The sequence below is a fragment of the Meriones unguiculatus genome, chromosome 4 (genome assembly GCF_030254825.1).
Source record: "Meriones unguiculatus strain TT.TT164.6M chromosome 4, Bangor_MerUng_6.1, whole genome shotgun sequence".
In the NCBI taxonomy this organism is placed as follows: domain Eukaryota; kingdom Metazoa; phylum Chordata; class Mammalia; order Rodentia; family Muridae; genus Meriones; species Meriones unguiculatus.
Window position 1 is genome coordinate 88,280,189 of NC_083352.1, and position 23,974 is coordinate 88,304,162.

Sequence of the window (23,974 nt, forward strand, 5' to 3'; positions counted from 1 at the left end):
TACAGGCTAACATTTAAATATATTTTTAAAAAATTTTTTAATGGTTGAAAAACATTAAGAGGGAAAATGATGTCATATGGGGGAGTCATAGAGTCCAAATTCTGGCAACTGTAACTAAGGCTGGGCTGGTTCACTGGCATGGCCACTCTTTTCTGTAATGCCCAGGTTTGTCCTACAACCTAAGGCCTGAGGAACTAAGACAGAGACCGCTGGGCTTGAAGAACTCAGTATTTACCCTAGATCCCATTGAAGAATGGTGGAGGGTTAGGAAGGCCTGGCAATTCACTTCAACTCAAAAGCTACTTAAAGGAGAACGGGAGAAGTAGGTGAGGGTGGCACCACTGACTGTGACCCCAGCACTTGGGAGGTACAGTGTTGTCCCATTTTCCTCTAACACAAAACCCCCATCTTGGAGGGAAGTTCGCTAAGACACAGGATGTTCCAAAGGGAGGTGAGACTTTCCATCAATCCTGCACCGACTGAGGAAGGCTAAGGAAGAAAACAACTCAGAGGCTTTAGCAAGTCCCTGAAACTGATCAGATTCACTAGGCCCCACCCTCCCCAAGCATAGGAGCAGTAAGGCCTGCTGAGGAAAATGCTCAGCCAAACGGGGCTGTATGAAGGAGGTTTAGACCACCATAGCTGCCTTGAAGAGATGCTATCCAGCCTGACCAGCTGAAGGCTGTGCAGCAGGCTTCCGCTTTTGTGAGCTGTCACCTGAGGTGGCGTGGGCTTTGGTACTGTAGCTGTCTTTGAGGCATTTCTATCCCTGTAAGGAACCCCTTACCCATACTCCTATAATTAACCCAACAAAACCGACTGGTTCACCAAGTTAGACTCTGGTGTTTTCCTGATTTTGGTCTCTATCTGGGCTGAGATGTTTCTTCTCATCTCCCCAGAAGTAACATTACACAACAGACAGATAGCAGGATCAGAAGTTCAAGGTCATCCTCAGATACAATTCAAGTTAGAAGCCATCCTTAGCTACATCAAAGTCTACCTGAAAGCCGAAGATAAATAAATAATAAAGGCATGGCGGCACATGCTTTTAATCCCAGCACTTCAGAGGCAGAGGCAGGCAGATCTCTGTGAGTTCGAGGGCAAGGCGGTCTACGGAGTGAGTCCCAGGACAGCCAGGGCTACACAAGGGGAATCTGTCTCGAAAAAAAAATAAATTCTTTAAAATAAAATAAAAATAAAGGACGTTAAGTTTCAGGTGCACTCAAAGTTTCAGGTGCTCTGCAAATATTGGGGAGCCAGGCTTTGACCTAGCAGAGACTACCCCCTCTAAGGGATATGTCATGATGTTCAAACCCGGTCCCAGGAAAAGTGAGGTCTGTCAGGCAGCTTCTCAGTTCTTTGGTTCAGTCTCTGCCTGTGATAATAGCAGCTGCTGTGTACTGGGAGTGACACCCCGTGCCAGGAACGCTTTACTTGTTCAGTCTCTTCTAATCCTCGAAACCTCCCCAGGAGCGATTCCCCAGGAGCTATTCCCCGAGGACACCGGGGTTTGAGGGCTTAGCCACACCCCAGGGCACACAGGTAGAGCATGGAGAGGAGGGGTGGGCACTGGGGAGGAGGGGTGGTTCTGGAAGCCCACATAACTACTGGTGTGTGAGTCCACAGTCTCATAGCAACACAGAGTCTGCTAGCCAGAAGCCTCATTTTTCTTTCTTTCCCTTCTTCTCATTGGGGGTGTGGTAGGATGGCAGTGTTTTGAGACAAGGCTTCTCTGTGTCGCCCTGGCTGCCCTGGAACTTCTGTCCTGTTCTGTCAACCAGGCTCCAGCTCACAAAGATCTGCCCACCTCTGCCTCCCAAGTGCTGGGAGTAAAGGCATGCGCTATCACCGCCATCGCCGCCTAGCTGAAGCCTGCTTGTTCAAAGGAACATTCTGGTAAGGTTTTTGGTGTTCAGGGTTGTGTCCTTTGAACTCAATGCACAAGCAATGCGACACGGTCTTCCATCCCTTTGCTATGGCTTTCTGAGGCCACAGCTTTGGCATCCCCACGCAGAAGAGTCCGAGCCACTCTGCACTGTCCCCAGCCCTAGGACCTGTGGGCCAGGATGCCCACGCTGGTGCTGGTCCATCCTTGCCTTTCCTCAGGTGCCCTGAGATGCTGACTGACCCTACCTTGGTCAAGTATGTGGAGGGACCACGAAATCAAGTCACCTGCCACGAGTGTCCCCAGGTAGGGAAGCCTCTTGGCCAGGCCGGGACAGGAAGAGCAGGGCAATGCAATCAGTTCTGCTCTTCTCCCTGGGCCTGGGCCTTCCTGCTGTCTGGCTGGATGAGCATGGTGAGATCACCCCAGATTGTTTCTGATGGTAACACCAGCCCTGGTGGGTTCACGTGACAGTGACAGTTTTGCTCGCAGTAACCATCGCGTTATATGTAGCCAGGAACTGCAAAGTTACAGGTACCAGACCTGATAAAGGGACCCTGCCTGGTGTCTAGGCTGTGCCTAGTTCCAGTTTTATTTTTAAGAGAACGTGTTATTTGCGAGTTGCCTGTTCTCTAAAATGTCCCCGTGAACTTTTTAACGAGCCTGGTAATATGTCGCCTAGGCCCTTAGCAGCTACAAAATCAATTCAGAAAGCTTGTGTTTCTCTTGCGTGGTTTCTTTCTTTTCTTTTCTTTCTTTAAAGAACAAAGCGTAAACCAGGTGGCAAAGCCCTGGTGACACGCTTGGACAAGCGGGTGCCCGCAGAACCTCGGTGCCCGCAGAACCTCGGCTCCCGCTGCCTGCCGAAGGTTGCCGCGACACATGGTTCTGTTCCTCATTCCAGATGGTTCCAGAGACTCTCAGTGTGCCAAGCCTGCAAGTGCACACCCATGAGGGGAGCTCGGTGCGTGTGCACACATGTGGTGCCGTTTCTCTCACACGATATAGGAGAAAGGCTCTTTAAGAGGATCAGAAGTGTTTTCTTGGGGACGGAGAGATGGCTCAGTAGTTAAGAGCACTGGCTGCTCTTCCAGAGGACCCCGGTTCAATTCCCAGCACCCACATGGCAGCTCACAAATGTCTGTAACTCCAATCCCAGGGGATCTGACGCCATCACACAGACATACATTGCAGACAAAATGCCACAGCACATAAAATAAGAAGAAAGAAAGTATTTTTAAAAAGTTTAATCCTCCACCCCATCCCCCCAAAAAAGAACCATTTTCTTAATGTTGTTGTCTGGGAAAGCTCTGGTGGGGGTGGGCAGGTATGCTAGACTGTGATGGACAGGTGTTGCTGGGCACACTTGCTGGAAGGAGACCTCAGACCTGAGGGCAAAGCTCTAAAATTCTAACACAGACCACAGCTTTCACTTGTAGCACAGGGCGGGAACCGCATGTTGCTGTGACTTGGAAGTGTCCTCTAATGGCCCTGCTCCTGCCCCCGTGCGCACTGCAGCCTGGTGGACCGTGAGGTGGTGGGGCCACACTTGTCATTTGCACCATGAAGGGGCAGCGCTGTGTGGCTTCTGGGACCCAGGCTGTTTCTGCATTTCCTTTGGCAGTTGCCACCGGGGTTGAGCATGGCCGGTGATGCTTGCTGTGACAGCCACACACGGGTGTTTGGGTGTTTTGCTGAGAAAGAAGAGAGTCTGGCACTCCCAGGAGCCCCGGACACCTCCTCCAAGCAGCAGGGGCCGACGGTACAGGCAGCACTCCAGGGGAAGGGCACAAGTGGCTGTCGAGGACTGCCATGGAGTGGACATGTCATGAGGAAGGCCTGCCACTGGCTGAGGCCCCTCAGGCTGCCTGGCCTGTTCTCCACCTGCTCTTCTCTTTCACAGACAGTACAATGCCCAGCTGTGTGAAGTTTACTTTTAATGTCTAAATGCTCTGAGGATTGGGGGGTGGGGTGGGCATGGGCAGAAAAGAGGAACACCTCTTGGCAAACTCGCAAGCATACACACACACATACACACGCACACACACAGAGCTTTGTGCTGCCAGCCTTCTCCAGGACTTCACTGGGCAAACTGTCCAGAACCGTCGTTAAAGGATAAGCCAAGAATTTCAGTCGCGAATATTTCTGCAGTGATTTCGTCTGGAAGTTCTTCTTCGAGGCAGAGTTCTTGTTCTAGACAGGCAAGAAGAGAAAACCAAATACCTTTCCAGTGATGAGGCTCCTCATCATAGGGAGCCCTCAAAAAACCCAAGGGAATGAACGACACGAAACCAAAGTGGGAGGCGGCTGGAGAGATGGCTCAGCAGTTGAGAGCACTGGCTGCTCTTCTGAAGGACATGGGTTGGATTCTCAGCACCAGTGCGGTGGCCCACAACCTTCTGTAGCTCCAGTTCCAGGGGATCCAATGCTCTCTTCTGACCTCTCTGGGCACCAAGCATGCACAATGGTACACAGACATACACACAGGCAAAACACCCATCCACATAAAACAAGACCCTTGAAAGAAAGGGGGTTGAGTAGGCAGCAATACTCTGTGCTAAGGGCCTTGGCTCTTCAAATCAGTTCATTATGAAGTAGAGTCCCATTAACCAACGTCCTAACAAACCTGGCTAGACAGTAAAAGGAAGAGGGCGGCAGGGAGACGGGCCAGGAATCTTTGCTTCCATAGTCTTGGAGCTGTGGCTCCTGACCACCGCCTACCCTGAGCTTGTTGGTAGAGATTTTCTGGCCTGAGCAAGCCTGGAAGAGCTGTTTGAACTGGCTCTTCCTGAATGTAAGCTCACAACAGTAACATTTGTTACTGACAACTGGCTAAGAAGAGGTGCGGCATTCTTGAGGTACAGCAAGAAGAGGAGCTTTCTTTGGTGCTGGGGACAGCATGTGAGGAAGCCCTCCACCATCACATACCCCAAGGCTAGGATGACCTCAGAGAACTTGAAGCTGGGCGTGTCTTGGAGGATAAAGAGCTTGCCACACCATTGAGAATAGAGTTCAGATTTCCGGAAGCCACGCGGAAGCCCAGCAATGGAGGATGCTTCTGCCGAGAGCTCGACAGGCAGACATGGGCTAGCTGAGCACATTTGCCATACGTGAAGAGTTCCAGACTTAGTGAGACCCTGTCTTCATGACTATAGTAAAATGATCAAGGAAGACACATGATGTCACTTCTGGCCTCCTCATCCACACACAGACACACAGGCATGCATATGCATTCAAGAGCATACATGTCATACCCATGTTCACAAGCAAATAAATAACCAAAGAAAGGAACTAGAAAGGTGGGTGAGATGGCTCAGCGGGTGAAATCGTTTGTCACCTAGTCTGAAGACCTGGGTTCTAGCATCAGGACATACATGATGAAAGGAGAGAAGTAACTACACACTCAAGCACACACACACACACACACACACACACACACACACAGAGAGAGAGAGAGAGAGAGAGAGAGAGAGAGAGAGAGAAAATAAAAGACATAAAAGAAAACTTCTAAGAAAAAGACATGGAAGCCAGATATGGTGGCATGCACCTGTAATCCCAGCACTTGGGAGGTAGAGGCAGGAGGATCAGGAGTCCAAGGCCAGCTACATAAAAAGACAATCTCAAAGCAAAAAAACAAAAACAAAACAAAGCAAACAAACAAAAAAACCAATGCCAGGCATTGTGAGTTTAAAGCCAGCTTTGACTACATAGTGAGTTCTAGGCCAGCCAAGGCTATATACTGAGAGTTTATTTCAGAAAGAAAGAAAGGGAGAGAGAGAGAGAGAGAGAGAGAGAGAGAGAGAGAGAGAGAGAGAGAGAAAGGAAGGAAGGAAGGAAGAAAGAAAGAAAGAAAGAAAGAAAGAAAGAAAGAAAGAAAGAAAGAAAGAAAGAATTCTAGAAGGAGAGGAGAGGGAGGACAGGGAAGGAGATATAGAAGGAATTTACAAGTTCTGGCAGCTTGGAGCCGAGTTTGTAAACCAGTTGTCACCTCTCTCTCCAGCTGCCCCACTGTCCCCTCCGGGAGTGGCCCGTGCTGGCAAGATACAGAATGGCCCACTGGAATAAAGAAGGGAACAAGATTGGAAGACACTACAGGACAGGCAGAGCAGGGACCAGTGCTCTCCTCTGGCAGACGCGGCCACAGCTCACTTGCTCCGTCATCACTTATGCATGGGAGTCCCGGCAGACTGAGTCTGTTGTGTGTAGGGTCCAAAGAGAGTGGTTTGCATCGTTTGGGAGAAACAAACGCGCTTAAGTCCTACACCAAACTATCGAGTGGCGGCTACAAGCCCAGACAAAGGCCAAGTACCTCTGTGGGAGGTGGCTGCAGGCTCCGATTTCCATCCCTCGGGATTCAGGCCAAAGAGTGTCGCGAAACAGTCATACATCTCTTCCTCTGTCATGTGCTCACCTGGGCATTGGAGTGGAAAAGGAGTCTGGTGAACTCTGGGGCTCCCGCTAACTTCAGGCTTGAGGGTCAGTAGAAGGTCTTTTGTTTGTTTGTTTTGAGGCTGGGCCTCATGTGTCACAGCCTGGCCTCAAAGCTCAACTACAAAGCTGAGGATGACCTTTGAACTCCCAATCCTCTTGCCTCCGCCGCCCAAGTGCTAGGATTACAGATTTAGGCTACCAGATCTGGTCTGTGCATTGCTGAAAAGCTAACCCAGGGCTCTGAGCATGTTGGGCAACTAGCTGTGTCTAGAGCCCAAACTGGGAAATTTTGGTCTTCCGTGTTCTATTTCCCATGTGCTGTGACTGCAGCTGTGTTTCACCACATCTAGTTAGAGACATTTTTTATTTCACGTTTATTTATTATTTGCTTGTTTAGTGCGTGCATGTTGGAAGGTTAAAGGACAACTTCTGGGGGTTCTCTCCTGGCACTAGTTGGGTGTTAGAGACTGAGCTTTGGTCCTCAGCCTTAGCAGTAAGTACATTCACTCCATGAGCCATCTCACTGGCCCATAGCCAGAGAGCTTTAAAAAAAGTAATCTACCACTTCTTGTGATGATCTCCCGAGGCCTATTCTGTCACGATACCCCCTTCCAAAGCTAGGGAGAAGATGCTGGGGCTTGTGGAAAGATGCAGGGCATCTCTGCCGTGAGGAGTTTACGGGCTCCAGTTTATTTCAAGCTTCTTCTTCTAATGCCATGCTAGTTTAAATTAAAAAAAAAAAAAGCCCCCCCCCACCTGTCAGATAGGTAAGACAATGCAAGGCACATCACGGGCAGGAATAAACGGCCATGGCAGTGTGGCTGGACATCACAAGCCCATCCTGACCTCATTCTAGCCCAAGGAGACTGATAAGCTGGCAAACACCTCCCCATTTTTCGAGCCAAGCTGGGTGTGGCGGCGTGCGCCTCTGATTGGAGCACGGAGGGAGGCTGAGGCAGGAGGATGGAGAACACCACAGCTCAGGGCCAGTCTGGGCTACACAACAGAACAGAGTGAGGGTGCTGGGGCTCACAGTCTCGGGAAGCTGAGCGGCACGAAGCACATTTTTCTTTAAGCAAATTTTTTTGTTTTGCATTTTTATTGATTTGCTTTGTGGGCGGTGGGAGGGAGCATGTGCCGTGGCTGGTACCTGGAGGCCAGAGTACAGCTTCCGCCACGTGAGTCCCGGGAGTTGAACTCAGGTCACCGGGGTGGCAAACACCTTTGCCCCGTCTTACTGGCCCATGAACCACGTTTCAGGCACCTTCTCGTTAACCCACACTTGTCATATATGCAAGACAGGACAAGGAGACCCTGAGGCTGAAGCCCTGTCATATGACTGGTCACCGTTTCAGATGGAGATCCCGAGGAGTCCGCCCGCCCTAACGAGGCTCTTTCTTCCGGGAATGGCCAAGGAAGCTACAGGATGTCCTTGCTCAGGGTTTACCTTTGGTGAGGAGCAGGTTCAGGAAGTCCTCTCTCCGAATGGCCTTTTTCCCCTCGGAATTGGTGAAACCAAGCACGTCAAAGCTTTCCTGAATGTTCATCATGCTGGTGCCAAACGGCGGCCTGTGGTTAAGATAAACTTTGAGGAAATCCGGCAAGTTGATTTTGTCGATCAGGTTCCCAGTGGTCACATATTCGCTAAACTTGATCTCATTAAGCATGTCATCAATCTAGAGAAGAGATCAGAAGATAAAATAAAGGCTACAGTCAACATAAAAAAATAACGCTTGGTTTTAAAAATTAGAAATGAAGCTTGGTTATGCCACTTGTGGAAAATGGGAAGGGGACCTGTGTTTGCGGTTTGTGTCGTGTGCCCCACCACCACCAGGAAGGATGCTGGAGTCCTAACCTAGGGGACCTTATTAGAAATGGGGTCACTGCAGATGCAATTATAAAATGAGGTCACGCTGGAGTAGGGTGGCTTTCAATCCAACATGTCTATCATTATAGCATCGCAGCCTGGAGCTGAACAGAGGCTGCCCCCGTCCATGTGCACCTGTGTCCTTGTGGACAGGAAACGCAGCGCAGGTGTCAGCGTGTAGGAGGAGCTGAAAAGGAGTCAACCTGACAGCCGTCACCGGGAGCACATGGCCCTGCTGACACTGGTTTTGCGTTCTGTTGGAGGACAAAGTTTTGCTGCTTTAGGACATGCTAAGTGCTGGATCCGGTGCTTGGCATTGAAATAAAATAAATGAACAAATAAATTATTTTTTTAAAAGGCTTACTTTTTAAAATTCCGTCTATGTGTGGGTGCCTCTCTGTACATGTGTGAGCATAGATCTGTGTGTGAGCCAGGAGAGGGCGTTGAGCCCCTTGGAGCTGGAGTCACAGATGGTTGGGAGCCACCTGAAGTGTGGGTGCAGCTGGTCTGCTGCAAGAACAGCAAGCACTCTAAACCCCCGAGACATCGCTCCAGCCCTGACTTCTTTTAAGCCACACAGTCCGGAGTGTCTTGTCCCAACCTGATGGTGTCACGCTGTCCATACCATGCGGACTGTCACGTATACCGTTCTACTGGGTCACTTTTCACACCGTATCAACCAACTTCCTCACCCTGAGACATACGCATTAGTTTGTTTTAAAGGCAGAATCTAGCCAGGCATTGGTGGTACACCCTGTTTCCTCGTGGCCGGGAAACAGAGGCAGCAGTGTTGCCTTGAATTCAAAGCTAACTGGTGCCTCCACAGTAGATTCTAAGTTAGCCAGGGCTAGATACTGAGATGCTGTTTCAACAAACAAAAAGTACTTTCCAGCCAGGCGGTGGTGGCTCATGCCTTTAAGCCCAATACCTGGAAGGCACAGGCAGGCAGATCTCTGACTAAGTATATACTTCAATGAGAAACTCAAATATGTGACTTATGCCCTAGTAGATTTTTTAGAATTTGTTTTGTTTTGTTGAGACAGGGTTGCTCCATATAGCCCTGGCTGTCTTGGACTTGCTTTGTAGACCAGGCTGGCCTGGAACTCAGAGAGATCCATCTGCCTCTGCCTCCCGGAGTGCTGGGATTACAGGCGTGCTCCACCAAGGCCAGCTTAAATTAATTTTTAAAGTCAGTATACAGATAGCTATGGTGGTGCACACCTTTAATGACAGCACTTGGGGGGCAAAGGCACATGGACCTCTGTGAGTTCCAGGCCAGCCTGGTCTAAAAACGGTGGGTTTCAGGATAGCTTGAGCTGCATAGTGAGACCCTGTCTTAAAAGAGATTGAAAGAGAGAGAGAGTTCTAAGAAATTCACCAAAACCTATTAAGACCTACTAGAACTGGTAAAAAGTTTCAGGGTACCATGTCAATGTGTGAGAATCAGGACTGGAGAGATGGCAGCTAAGATGGGTGCCTGCTCTTGCAGAGGACGCAGGTAATGGCTCACAGCCATCCATTAACTCCAGCTCTCATGCCCTGTTCTGACCTCATCAGGTGCTGCAAGCACACAGCGCACATACATACATGCAGGCAAAGCACACACGCACACAGAAGTTCAACATATGTATGCGTGTGTGCATGCGTGCCGCAGGGCACGTGAGAACGGAGAACATCCTATAGTTTCCACATTTACCTGTGGAGCCATCTCACCAGCCCGGCTATTCCATTTCCAGTAACATCAAATTCAGTTAGGAATACTTTTAACACCAACACCAACACCAACAAAAAGCTCTAAAAACTACAAAATAGTGCTGAAATTAAGAAAAACCTAAATAAAGTCAGGGGCGGTGGCACACACCTTTAGCCCCATTACTCAGGGAGGCATAGGCAGGCAGAGCTCTGTGAGTTCAAGACCAGCCTAATCTACAAAGCGAGTCCAATACAGCCAAGACTACACAGAAAAACTGAACTAAGCTAAATTAATAGAGAGGTTTCCTGATTTGGAGCTTGGAAGACCTAATACTGCGGAGCTGCCTGGCCCTCCAGCCTGACCGCTGGTCACTTGTCTGCATGTGCCAGGCCCGGAGCACCACCGGGAAACAGCTGAATGAAATCCCTAATCCCAGCGGCCTTTTTGTTATTGCGGAAACCGACGAGCAGATTCTGAAATGAATACTGCAGGAATTGACAAAACAGTATAAAGAGAGTAGACAAAATTGTAGAGAGAGAAAAAAAATGGATCTGAGCTTAAGGACTCACACTCCCTGCCTCTCGGTGTCAAAACTTTACTGCCGTCCCATGGCGGCCAGCAGACACGCAGCGCGCTTGAAGGGAACCGTGCATGGGGAGAGGACTCTCGAGGTGGCTCAGTGGCTACGAGCAGTGGCTGCTCTTGCAGAGGACCTGGGTTCTGTTCTAGCATTCACATTTGGCAGCTACAATCCCCGGCCATTCCAGACCCAGGGGATCCGATGCCTCCTGGCCTCAGTGACACCCCCCCACCGCCCCGACACACACACACACACACCATTGTGCAAATATGGAAGCCTGGTGACAACTTGCGCGTGTTAAGTCCCTGCTTCTACCATGTGGACCCTGGACATTGAACGTAGGTCATCAGGCTTGCCAGCAAGCACCCAGACCCACTGAGCCAGATATGTGTATATATATTTTAACCTTAATTTTATTTTTTAAATTATTCTATTTTTGAGACAGCCTCCCTGAGGAGCCCTGGATGGCCCAGAATTCACTAGGTAGACCAGGCTGACCTAAAACTCACAGAGATCCGCCTGCTTCTGCCTCCAGAATGCTGAGATTAAAGATACAGGCCACCATGTCCGATTTAGCTCTTTTATTTCTGCTGACCTAACTTGCAATCCAACTACCTCAAGACAGTCACTCACTTTTTTTTTAAGATACCACACTCCTTTAAAGAGGAAAATCAGCAGCAGCCCTCTATTTCCGCGGGCGCCTCTTTCCTAAACACCATGGACTTCGCTGTCTGAAAATTCCTTTTCTTGCTACCTTACTGGCTTATTCCGGTTTTGTTACTCAGGCATGTGTCTCTAAACCAGGGATTATTTGCTTTCACTTTAAAGATACTTAAGAATGAGATGGTTTGAAACCTGTTGCTCTCAAGCTGGTCCCTGCAGCGTGAGGGCCTGCTGGGGCCTTCGCTTTCATTCTTCCGCTTGTGGAATTTTGCTGCATAAATACATGTGTCAGATTGGAGGAAAGGAGAAGGTGTGACCGTTTTTCCCCCCTGTGTGTGAAAGAGAACTGCTAGATGCTGGCAGCCGGAGCTCTCGGGAAATAGCATTGTTGGTTCCGGGGAACTGTGACTGAAACTGTGTGCACGCTGTGTGTGAGGACGCTCTTCGTAGTCGGCGCCTACCCAGTTAGCATTTACACGCGACACAATTGTACAACTGTGCATTAGATTATATGTGAATTTTATGTATATTAAAAATTGTTATATTAACATGTTATGCTGTATAATTTTAGTATTACAAGGCAAAAGATGTATATAAAGAGAAACTTTTAACTTTAAGAGCTTTAAAAACTGGCTTATTTTTAGTGTATGTATATGAACGCTTGCTCGTGTTATGTAAGTGTGCCACGTGTGTCTTCCATCCAGGTTTAATAGCTGTGACCCTGTCGGAACTGCAGAGCTGGCTCGGTGGCGAAGCGCGTGGGCTGCTCTTGCAGAGGACCCAGGCTGGATTCCTGCCACCCAAGTGTAACTCCAGTTCCAGGGGCTCTAATACCCTTTTCCAGGCTCTGTGGGCACCAGACACATGGAGGGTGGGGGGTACAATACACATGTATGTAAAACACCCATACACACAAATATTTTTAAAATGATAAAATGTAAAGAAGTTGATAATTTAATACTGTTAAGCTATACACGCACCACTACTTACTTGGTGGACAGTAAAGTGATCATGTCAGGTAGCAGATATATCTTCAAATTCTTTGTTGTCTTTTTGCTTTCTCTGTGTAGCCCTGCTGTCCCGGAACTCGCTCTGCTGCCCTCAACTCAGAGATCCACCTTCCTCTGCCTCCCACGCTAGGATTAGAGGTGCATGCCACCACCATCTGCCCTACCTTCAGATTCTCTTTTATTTTTAGTTTTACTTGGTGAACATTGGTGTTTGCCTGCCTGCATGTCTGTGTGAGGGGGTCGGATCCCCTAGAGCAGGAGTTACAGTTGTGAGCGGCCATGTGGGTGCTGGGAATGGAACCTGTGTCCTCTGGAGGAGCAGCCAGTGCTCTTAACTGCTGAGCCACCTCTCCAGCCCGCTCTCTTCAAATTCTAACACTGCTATTTTCTGTGTATGGGATCTTCAGTGTGCTATTCAATATTCCTTCTCTTCGACCTCCTTGAGAGAGGGGAGCAAAGTAAAACACATATGCACTGGGCTGGGGTTTGCCTTGTTTAGGCTGGGTGGTGTTGTTGTGAATTATTTTTTGAGACAGAGTCTCAGGCAGCTGGTGTTGGCCTCAAACCTGCTATGCAGCCGAGGATGACCTTGAACTCCTGATCTCATAGACGTGTGCCTGGCTTACATGGTGCTGCGGATCGAATCCAGGCCTTCCTGAATGCTGTATTCTGCCATCTCAGCTACATGCCCAGCCTGTAGTTGGTTGTTTCTGAAGCAGGCAAGTAAAGTGCACAGAGTAGGGACTAAAGCGACAGCAATTGTACCATGATTGTTACATTTCTATGTGCTTACTAACTAGAATTCACGAAATGGCGGAACAGTTATAATTCTGTGTTAATGACATACGATCAAATTTATAAGGAATAAGTATCTAAATTATAATACATACACATTACTGACATAATATATGATTTAACCCAATTCCTGGGGAGGGGACTATGACGACAAAGGGAATTCATGCCTCAGTCATGCCCAGAGAGTCCCAAGATCTCAGCGAGAGCTCTCAGCACAAACCACTGAGTAGGTGACACGCCTCCTTCTCTCTGAGATCACTGCTTGGGGCTGGCGAGGGGCCTCAGTGGGTAAAAGGGCATCCCACACAAGCCTGGCTACTTAAATCCAATCCCTGGTGAGAGGCTGACTCCCGAAAGCTGTCCTCTGGCGTCCATGTGTGCCCATCACACGATACGTAACAATAAGGAGAAATTCTGAGTTGGCAGCTCGGCGTCCCCCGAAACTCCTTCCTGAGCCTATCTACAGGCCTTAGTGACAGAGACAGGTTCTGCCATATGTCTAAATGAAGTTCCCGCTCAGGAGAAGTGTGGCGGGAGTGTGGCCTTCCCAGTGCCTTCTGAATGCCCTCCCAGATGCCCTGCGCGAATGCTCTGGTTACCATCAGCCAGGCTGTCTACGTTCTCATCCTAGTCCATCATCCGCTGATGATGGTCCAATCCATCTACCTGGAGAGTCGTCACAGTTCTCAGGGAAGTTCCTGTTTCCAGAGAGCCTGATTTTATTAGTCTGGGGCACTGAGTCAGTCATACTACTTTAAAGTTCCCCAGGTGATTTGAAGTATGGCTAAGGTGGAGAAGCCTGACTTGAAGGCAGGGGTTCTCAAACTGCTCAGGCAAAAATGGCCCCGGAGGGCTTTTTAACAAGGGGGGGCTGACTTTGGGGTTGGTGGGGGGAGAGAATGAGCTTTGTTTACAAGTCCTCAGGAGGCTGTACACTTGCCTGGGGGGAAGAGGGCTCACAAAGGTCACACCCATGCAGACAAGAGTCGGCTCCAAGCCTGTGGCTTTCAGCAGAGCAAGGAGAGGGGGAGCTGCACGGTAGTGAGCCCACTGTTTGGGTTGGCATCTGTCCCCCTGGGGTGCTGCAGCAGTGACTCTCAACTCTTACGTCCTCAGCTGCTGGACATAGACAGAGCCTGACTGCACAGAGAAACGCGAATGAAGATCTGAGTGAACAAAGGAAGTGAAGCGTGATGGGCTGTGGACAAACTCTTAAAATTCACGAAAGCAGGCTGGGGAGATGGCTCGGTGGAGAGTGCTTGTGGAGGACCCAAGATCAGTTTCTAGAGCCCATATCTGGCTGCTCGCAGCTCCCTGGGACTCCAGCTCCAAAGGACTTGATACCCTCTTTTAGCTTCTGAGAGTGCGTGCGCACACACACACACACACACACACACATGCACACACAAAAATCCCAGCACTAGGGAAGGCAGAGACAGGAGGCGCTCTCTGAGTTCCAGGCCAGCCTGCTTTACAAAGCAAGCTCCAGGACAGCCAGGACTACAGAGAGAGACCCTGTTTCAGATAAATAATAAATAAAAACAAACAAACAAAAACTCCTAAACAATTCATACTGATGGGCAGAGGCAGACGGATCTGTGTGTTTCTGGCCAGCCTGATCTACATAATGAATTCCAGGATAGCTAGGGATATTTAGTAAGATACTATCTCAAAAAAAAAATTTTTTTTTCCCCACAAAAGCCTTATTTGGAGTAACCACTTCCTGCCCTAGCTCCTGTGACTCAGCTTCTAGAACAGTCTCAGCACTGTTTTAATTGAGGTAGAATATTTACTGAATGATTTCTCACTTGACCAATCGTTTCAAACATTTAGACATCCAGCATGCTGTTCCTTGGTGTTGCCATCTCCAGCCCTGCAGCACAGAGGTGGCCTGAGGCCCTCCTGCAGAACCATGAAGGCCTTTTGGTTTGCAATCCCTGTTGTCAGCTACAGGAAGCCACTGACGGCTTTTGAATCATGGCTTATTATTAGGTTTTATAAGCTCACTATTAAATGGAGAGGAACGAGACACACTTGAACTGGGCCATTCCCGTTTTCAGAAGGTGGCGCTGGGTGGCCGGCACATTTCCTTCCATTAGCGTGTTACGGGATCACAGGCTCTCCACACTACTCCCTGCACCCTCTTCCTGTCTCACAAAACTCTCTAGGACATCCTCAGCAAATGGCAAGTCAGTCCTTCCACAGCGCATCATGTTCTAATAACAATTGAGACCCCCACCACCAACAGAAAAGGAGATTTATTGTGGATGGGGGAGGGGCGCCCATGATGCAGAGAGAAAGACAGAGAGAGGGAGAGAAAGCAAGAGCGTAAGGAAGAGGAAGCAGGCGGTTTTTTTAATCCGGGCACACACCTGGTGGCTAGGTCCCTGGAAGGCCGACTAGTGGAATGGCCTGTGAAGTAACGCACCACCCACAACCCGCACCCTCTCCTGGTTGTCCACTCCCGCATTTTCTCACTGATCTGGGGCAGGGAAGGAGTGCCGAAAAAGGTGATCCACAGCCAGCCAGATACCCAGTGTGGCTGTCTGGAGACTCCAGGAGCTCCTCTGCTACTGTGAGCGGTTCGCTGTGCTCTCACGGCGCGGTCTCCTCTAACCCCCAGCACATGTCACCTGAGACCTTCACAGATGCCAGAATAGAAGTCACTGAGGGTGCTAAACCTCCAATCAATGCTTTTTCTTTTTTTTTTTTTTTTTTATAGAAAGGACCCCCAAAGCAGCCCCAAACTCTCTATGTAGCTGGAGATAACCTTGAACTCCTGATCCTTCTGCACCTTCACGCGCTGGGAGGACAGGTGCCGCCACTTTAGTTTCTATGGCCGCAGCTTTTAACCACAGACAGGAGGCACTTTTCATGCAGAACAGCTGCAGTTTGCATGCTCCGACATACGACAGGACAAGCATAAGTGCCCTCCTCACCATCCACGGGTACAAGGTTTGGTCTCACCGTGGCTATAGAACATGTCCCTGTGTCTTTGTTGTACTGTCACGTTCTGTGGTCCTATGTGTCGAACCTATGACATTGTTCGTGCTCAGTAAGCATGCTGCCTGGCCCCTCTGCCCTTGTGAAGCAGAGAACTTTGACCTTTCCAGTTAAAAGAAGCACGTTGTGGCTTCTATGGCCTGGCTGCCTCTCAGCAGCTCTCTGTCTGCACTGTGGGGCCTCACAGTGACTGGAGAGCGATGGGTTACACTGTGCCAACGGACCAGCAGACAGCAGACACAGTTGTGGAGGAGTGTGTTTAGCATGCATCCTTGTAAAGGTTTTAAGGAGATGGTCTTGTCTGAATGCCTAGTCCTGTAGCTTTTCTCAAAGCCATGGGTGTGGGCTGGCCAGGTGGCCAACACTCTCAGAAATTCTAATCAGGTCCTGGGCACTCCAAAGCACCCAGATGCACGCTGCCTCCAGTCAAGAAATAGCATGGCTAGAAATTCCTCCAACAGACAGATACAAAATCCCCACCCGACAAGGGATTCCACTCCCGAGGAACACACAAGAGAAGGGGCAAGCTATCCCCACAGGCACTGCGCAGGGTGGCATCACTCATGATGGCGCCGCACTAGAAACAATCCAAATGGTCATCAACCTGTGAACAGACAAACAACATGTGGCAAATCCACTAACGGAATATTACTCAGCAATGAGAGGGATGAAGGGGTATTGAAAAGATGGCTCAGCTGTTAGGAGCTGAGGAGCTGTTAGGAGCTCTCGTGAAGGACCGGGATTCCAGCACTCACACGTGGTTCAAAACCATCCAGAACTCGTTTCAGAAGGTATCATCTCCTCTTCTGACCTCCATAGGCACCAGGTATGCACACAGTACACACACATAAACGCAGGCAAAATACTCATTTAGGTAAATAAAACAGACAAACCCAAAAAAGTTAAAAACGAAGAAATATCATCACCACCACCACCACCATCCTCAACATCATCACATCACTGTAATCATCACCATCATCACCACTAACATTATCTTCACCACTGTCACCACCACCACCATCCTCACCACCATCCTCAACGTCTCCACATCACCATCACCATCATCATCATCAGGGCTGAAGAGAAGGATCAACAGTTAAAAGTTGCTACTCCTTCAGGGGACATTCTCTTCTTCTGACCTCTGTTAAGCGCTCTGCACTGCTGCGCACAGATGCCTATGCACACACACATACTAAGTAATTAAAATAATAAGTGGCAGGAGGATCGCTCAGCAGTTGACATTTCTTGTTTTGCAGAAGGTCCAGGTTCGGTTCTCGGTGTCCACACGGTGGCTCACAACCATCCATGACCCCATTTTCAGGGGATCTGACCCTCTCTTCTGGTCTCTGGTGGCATGCAGGCAAAATACTCATACACATTAAAGTAAGTCAAAAATGAAATTAAATAATAATAATAATAATAATAATAATAATATTTGCCAGTGTGGTGTCACACACCTTTAATCCCAGCACTTGGGGAGGCAAAGGCAGGTAGATCTCTGTGAGTTCAAGGCCAGCCTGGTCTACAAAGTGAGTTCCAGGACAGCCAGGGCTATGTAGAAAGACTCAGTCTCAAGCAAATAAGAACAACAAACAAAAAAATAAAATCTTAAAAAACAAACAAACAAACAAACTGATGCTTGCCACACTCTGAATCTCGAACGCATCATGCCGAGTGAACTAAGCCAGACATATCACATACTGTATGATCTATTTTTATGCAATCAAGAATAGACAAGGCTGCACAGACGGAAGACAGACTGGCAGTTGCCAGGCGGGGGGGGGGGGGAGGGGGAGGGGCAGAAGGTGGCTGGTAACGGGTTGGGGTTTCTCTGGGGGATAATATGACCCTGGGGTTGCACAGCATTGATGAGCGCACAACTCTGGAAACAACCGGAAAGCCGCCTAACTGCACACTCTGTGGGTACATTGTACAGCCTATGCTATGTCGCAGTAAAGCTGTGTTTTTAAATGGTGGGTGGGGCCACAGCAGAAGCCAGCCATGCAACTGTTCCATTCTAGAACGTTGCTATTTTAGAAAAATATGTCTTTCCCCACCGTCTCTGCGTGCCATCCAGCCTTTCACAGTCATGAGGCTGGTAGAGATCAATGCACGCTTGCTGTGAAAAAGCACATGCCCCAGCAGGGTGCAGCCCAGTGGTCAAGTGCGGGGCTAGCAAACAAACAAACAAACAAACAAAAGCCCCAGAACACCAGCGACGCGCAGGTATCAGCGTCTCCCCTTCAGGGATCGGCCTCCTCCTTTGCACCTGGGCGGGCACACCTGGGCTCAGCCTGTGTTCAAACCCCGGCGGCTCTGCCCTCATTGGCAGAGTGGCACTGCAAGCTTCCTCTCTGCTCCAAGCCTCACTTTCACCACCTGCAAAACGGGCATGACAAATAAAGCAAGGGCCTGCATGCTTCCTGAGGCCACGGGGAGGACCAAAACCCGAAGGACATCCTCACAGGTGCTAGGTGCAAGAGGGAAAGGGCTCCCTATCCACTTCACAGTGGGTTACAGCATCATCTCCTGCTTGCTTTAGCCAGTGGGTCACAGGTCTTCTGGTATTTCTTTACTTAAAGGCTCAGGTGTAAATCCTTTTGCCTTGTAATCTTTGCAGGAAGCTAGCTGGGTCCTGCTCTAGGCCTCCCCTAGAACACTGGGCCGTTTCTCTTACCTTCAGGATGGAAATAACCTCCTGGTATTACTTTTCAGAACGGGACCCAACATGCTGAGAGCCCTGGGGACTTTTTCAGAGGCGGAGGAGCTGTGCCCGTGATCTCCTTCTCAGGTTTCTCCCCCTCCATATGGGTAAGCTTGCACCAAATGGCGGCGAACTCTATCCCAGCTGGGACCACGTTCTAACAGATTAGCACACCGGGCTTTTGAGGGGATCTTGCACGCTTATCTTCTGGGTTTTGTTGTTGTTGTTGTGTGTTCTGAATGCAAAAGCAATGCAAACTACATGCTGGTAGTTCAAAAAACTGAATAGCAGGAAAACATATGTGCCAGCCCCTCCCCTCTCCACACACAGGCTGCCTGCCTGAGCAGAGCAGGGTGGGGGGAGGGAGGGAGAGGGGGACGCTGATAAGCAAGCAAGCTTTTCAGATCCTTGGTGGGCCAACAAGGCATGGCCCCAAGGCGGAAGGAAGGAAGGTGAGAGCCCCGTGGGAAGGAGATGAGCCAGGGGGCCCCGTGGTAGGTGGTCACGTGCAGTGAAGTGAGTTCATGTGTGGCCCTTCCTGGCATTTCAAGAGAATTCTTGAGGGAGTAGGCCTCATGTGTGCAAAATGAGGAAGAGATGAGCATCAGGCCTAGGGTGATGTCAAGCGCAGAGAGCCGGAGCGCCTGAGCCTGCTGAATGAGACCACAGTCAGATTTCAGCCCGTCCCAGAGGGCCCAGCTCACTTCAGAGTGTATGGAGAAAGCAGGAAGAGAGTGTTCTCCCAACTCGCAGCCCCCAGAAAGGAGTGCCATTACAGGCCTGGAACCTGTTCCTTCAGGTTAGGTACACAAACACACAAGTAATAATGCTAACTACCAATATTAGATGGTACAGGGGACGGGACCCGGGGACCTCACACATGCTGGGTCAATGCACTACCACTGAGACACCAAAGTTCAGTCTGACACAGGGTCTCACCCTGTTGCCCAGATGGGCCTTGAGCTTACCAGTCTCCTGCCCCAGCCTCCTGAGTGGTTGGGATGACAGGCCTGCACCACCACATAAGGAACTATCCACTAGAGCCCCTTCCCTCCAGCTCACTCTCCCCCAAGGCAGAGCGCTAGAGGAATGAACCTGATTTTGTGCAGTGCTGGGCGCTCAGAGCCCAGAGCTCCGGTGAGGCAAGCACACCACTGAGCCCAGGCTAGTCCGTCAGTCTCACTTTCAACAGCTTCTGAGTACAAGCCTGCCTTACTTGATTGGTCCTATGTCCCATCAGTGGGCGTTAGAATTGTTTCCATTTTTGTAAAAAAAAAAAAGTATTCTTTTGTGTGTATGGTGTGTTGCACACATGAATATCTGTACACTGCATGTGTGCCTGATGCCCTTGGAGGCCAGAATCGGGTATCAGGTCCTCTGAGCTGAAGTTACAGACAGTTGTGAGGCATGAGGGTGCTGGGACTTGAACCTGGGTCCCCCGGAGAAGTGGCCAGTGCTCTTAACGGCAGAGCCATCTCCCCAGCCAGTTTCTTCAGTTTTTGCTGCAGTCAGCAATCCTGAAATAACCGTCCTTTCCCCACGGGCATCATCTTGCGTGTGTGACATTTTCTCTGGAGGATATATCCTTTTGTAATTTTTAAAAACGTTATTTTTTTTATGTGTGTGGGTATTTTGCCAGCGTGTATGTCTGTGCGCCACATGGATGGCTGGTGCCTACGGAGGCAGAAGAGGGCGGCAAATCCCCCAGAGCCAGAGTCACTAGATGGTTGTGAGCCACCATGTGGGTAGCAGGACTTGAACCCGGGTATTCTAGAAGTGTGGTCAGTGATCTTAACTTCTAGACATCTTTCCAGCCTCCGGTATCCATTTTCAAAATGACATGTGTTGGGGCTGATGAGGTGGGTTAGTGGCTAAAGGTGCTTGCCACCAAGACCGACAACCTGGGTTCAATTCCTAGGTCTCACGTGGTAGGTAGGAGAGAGCAAACCCCAGCGAGTTGCCCTTTGGCCTACACACACACACACACACACACACACACACACACAATTGAAAAGTCAAACAATTCCTCTGTAAACACTTCTGTAGAATTGTACCGCTCCTGAGTTTGCCCACTACGTTGGGAAACTTGGTAATTAACTGAGAGCGAATGGTAATGCCAGGAATTCCGCTTTTCTCCTCGTCCTTGCAGTTGAATGAGGCCACTGGGCGCCATTTGCTCATTTACTCACTCATTCAATTAACATGTGCTGAGCGCCTGCTATTGGGGCGCTTGCTGGGGGCACATATGTTTCTACCAGGATTAGCCTTAAATTTATTGAACTCGGAGGTTGCACTGATGTTAATTCACTACAAAACCCAGCGCAGATTACTCAGTGCTGGGCCAGCCAAACGGGAAGAGGGCTTTGAGAGGCGGGAGCAAGCACGGCACCCAGGCTGTCCCCAGAGTCGGAAGGACCGTGGAGGCTGCCTTCTTGACAGGGGTGGTAGGCCTGGATACTTCATTCCGGCTCCTTCTACCTTGTCAGACATGTTGCTCGTCAGCCAGCTAAAGAGGAGTGTGGCACACGCCTATCCTTACCTCTCCAGAGATCAGGGCTGGAGGATTCAAAACAAACAAACAGAATGAAGACTTGGAAGTCCCTCCCTCTTCAGTCAGCCTCACCAGACACGCTCTACACACATGCACCTCGGGGGCTAGGAATTCTTCGGGGAAGGTTGTATTCTTGTGAAATCTGACTTCAATTTACTGCTTTGGCTTCAAGTCCCGGAGATGGCTACGATGATGTAAGAAAACTATGAATACTGCATAGTCTTGGGAGGGAGCTGGTTTGGCTCTGCACCCGAGTCTTATGTGTGCCCCAGCTGCCTAGGCCAACTTCTCCATACGAGTTCTTGGGGAAGCGGGGTGGAGCGGCGGCAGCACAGTTACGCCTCCTTAGGAAGTGGTCCATGAACCTCAGCAGAGCCAGGTTTAGGCGTTTAAAAGCCCTGAAAAGAATTTTTTTTTGATCACTATGAATCTGACGCGCGAACAACAGATCAGAAACGTCCTGTGCAGCCTCGGACATGAGCAAGCGCACGGGCTAACAAAGTCTGCATGCCTGTGTGGGGAGCATCTGGATCTCGGCAGCCTCAGGCGACGTCTCCAGAGTAAATGCATTTCTGTGCACAGTGCGGAGTGTGTGTGGGGGGGGGATGGGGTGGAATCCGGACCTTGGCCAGGCCAGACCCACACACTGAGCTATGCCTCTAGCCCAGTGGTTAACACTGCTACCCAGTAATACAGCTCCTCATGGTGTGGGGACCCCAACCATATGATTGTTTTTTTGTTGCCACTTCATAATTGTAATTTTGCTACTGTTACTGTTTTTGTCATTTGGGCTTTTTTTTGAGGCAGGGTCTTATGTAGCCCAGGCTAGCTAGGATTTGCTACATAGCCGAGGATAACCTTGAACGTTTGTGGGCTGGAGAAACGGCTTGGCGTCAGAGTGCTTGCTGAGCGTAGGCCAAGCCCTCGGTTCTATCCCCAGCGCAGAAAAGGGTGGGGAGCCTTGAATTTTGTAGCCTGGGATAGGCTGGCCTGGGGCAGGAATATGAGAAGGATGCTCTCCAGACACTTACCATGCCCCATGGACTAAGCTAAACAGCTAGTTGCCCACAAAATCTCCACAGAAACCCAGGAGGTGGGTGCCACCATTGTCCCATACAGAGCTAGGGTTGGGACCCACGTGCCAGGCAAGAGCTCCACCGCTGAGCTACATCCGGGGCCCAAGCAGACTCTCAGCTGAGAGCCATGCCACCCTGCTCAAGCCCTTACAGTGAGGCTGGACTGAGCCTGTCTGAGACTCTAGGAAGGGTGGGTGGCCAGGCCTGGCAGCCTGGGCGGTGTGTGCTTCTAGACAGTGATGAGGTCACACCCACTGCTACCAGGTGGTGGCCGGGGCTCTGGGAAGGAGGCTGCTTCCTGTATCTGGGTTTGTGGCCTCTTAGGCACAGGCAGGGTTGAGGATAGACCACAGCTCAAAGGCGAGGAAGACCCAGAGAGAAGGGGGCTCCCTGAAGTTGAGGCTCTTGGTTTGGCTGAGCTGCGCACTGCCTCTATCTAAGACTCGGATTCTTTGAACCAAAACCTGGCATGACTTAGGTACCCGTGACTTACAACCAAAGAGGATCCCTGACAAATGATCCTGTGGTGTGTGCTGAGGCCCCCATCTTTGATGGTAAGTGGCCCTGGAAAACACTGCTCAGAGCCAGCATCAGAGGCAGGGGCTTTCCACATGGCTGCACATCTGAAAGAGCCTAGACAGAGAGACGAGGCCCTCCACTGTCAGGCTCCCGTCCGGCCAGCTGCAGTTTTCAGCCTGTAGTGAGGCCTAGGGTTCCCATCTCACTTACTTGACAAATGTTCAAAGGAATTCTGATACAATGACCAGCTTAGGAAACAATGTCTAAGAACATTACTTTGTGAAATCTAGCTGTAACTGGCGGGGCACAGTGTCATACACACCTTTGATCCCAGCATTCTGGGTGCAGAGGCCGGTAGATCTCTATGAATTTGAAGGCAGCCTGGTCTGCATAACAAGTTCCAGGGCAGAGTTGCATGGGGTGACCCTACATCAGAAAACCAAAGCCAAAACAAAACAAAACAAAACAAAAAATGGGTCTCTAAAAAAGAATAATAAAATAAAATAAAGAAAACCCCAAAACAAACAAAAAGCAGGATAAATTAGCCTGGAATTCCTGGGCTTGGGATGGCAACAGAATGCCAGCATGGGGAATACTTTTATGTGGGCTGTGCACGCTTTCTTGGCCATTGATCACAGGTGAGTGCCACCATACCTGGCTGGCAACGCGGTCTTAAAGCCCGTGTTCTCTGATGCAGTCTAAGTTCTACTTGGACTCTGAACCATGGAAACAGAGATGCTCAACGCAGCTGTGTCTCCAGAGCCAGCATCGTCAGCTGGGGGAGGAGTCAGTTGGGCACACGGCTCTTAAAGGCACATCATTAAGAAATTTTTACCAGCAAGCTCACAAACAATGGAAAGTTAGAATGTTAGTGCTATACTCATGAACATACCCTCATTAAAATACATATGTATGCGCACAGCTTAACACTGATATATTGTATAACGTACATATTTATACCATATAATGCCAATTCTTTGTTTAAAAGATACAGGTATGGCTATATCACATTTGACGAGAGTTCAGCAAAACTCTAATGGGTTCTAATTTTGTTTTGTTTTGCGACAAGACTGACTGGCCTCCAATTTGCTATGTAGCTGAGGGCAACCTTGAACTTCTGAAGCTGCTGCCTCCACATCCCAAGTGCTGGGATTATAGGGGAAGCAGTATTTTTTGGTACTAACAATTACAAAGCCA

General features: G+C 49.6%; 1 protein-coding gene across 1 annotated transcript in view; it reads right to left on the reverse strand.

Moving 5' to 3' along the window:
• Positions 1–3,805: 3,805 nt before the first annotated feature.
• The window catches only part of Cfap251 (cilia and flagella associated protein 251), a 69,623-nt gene continuing 49,454 nt past the window's right edge, over positions 3,806–23,974 (reverse strand). The window contains exons 20-22 of the mRNA XM_060382389.1: positions 7,764–7,992; positions 6,195–6,296; positions 3,806–4,078 (exon numbers count right to left, since the gene is read on the reverse strand). Coding sequence (XP_060238372.1) covers positions 3,966–4,078; positions 6,195–6,296; positions 7,764–7,992 — 444 coding nt within the window. The 3' untranslated portion in view covers positions 3,806–3,965. The remainder of the gene's footprint in view (positions 4,079–6,194; positions 6,297–7,763; positions 7,993–23,974) is intronic.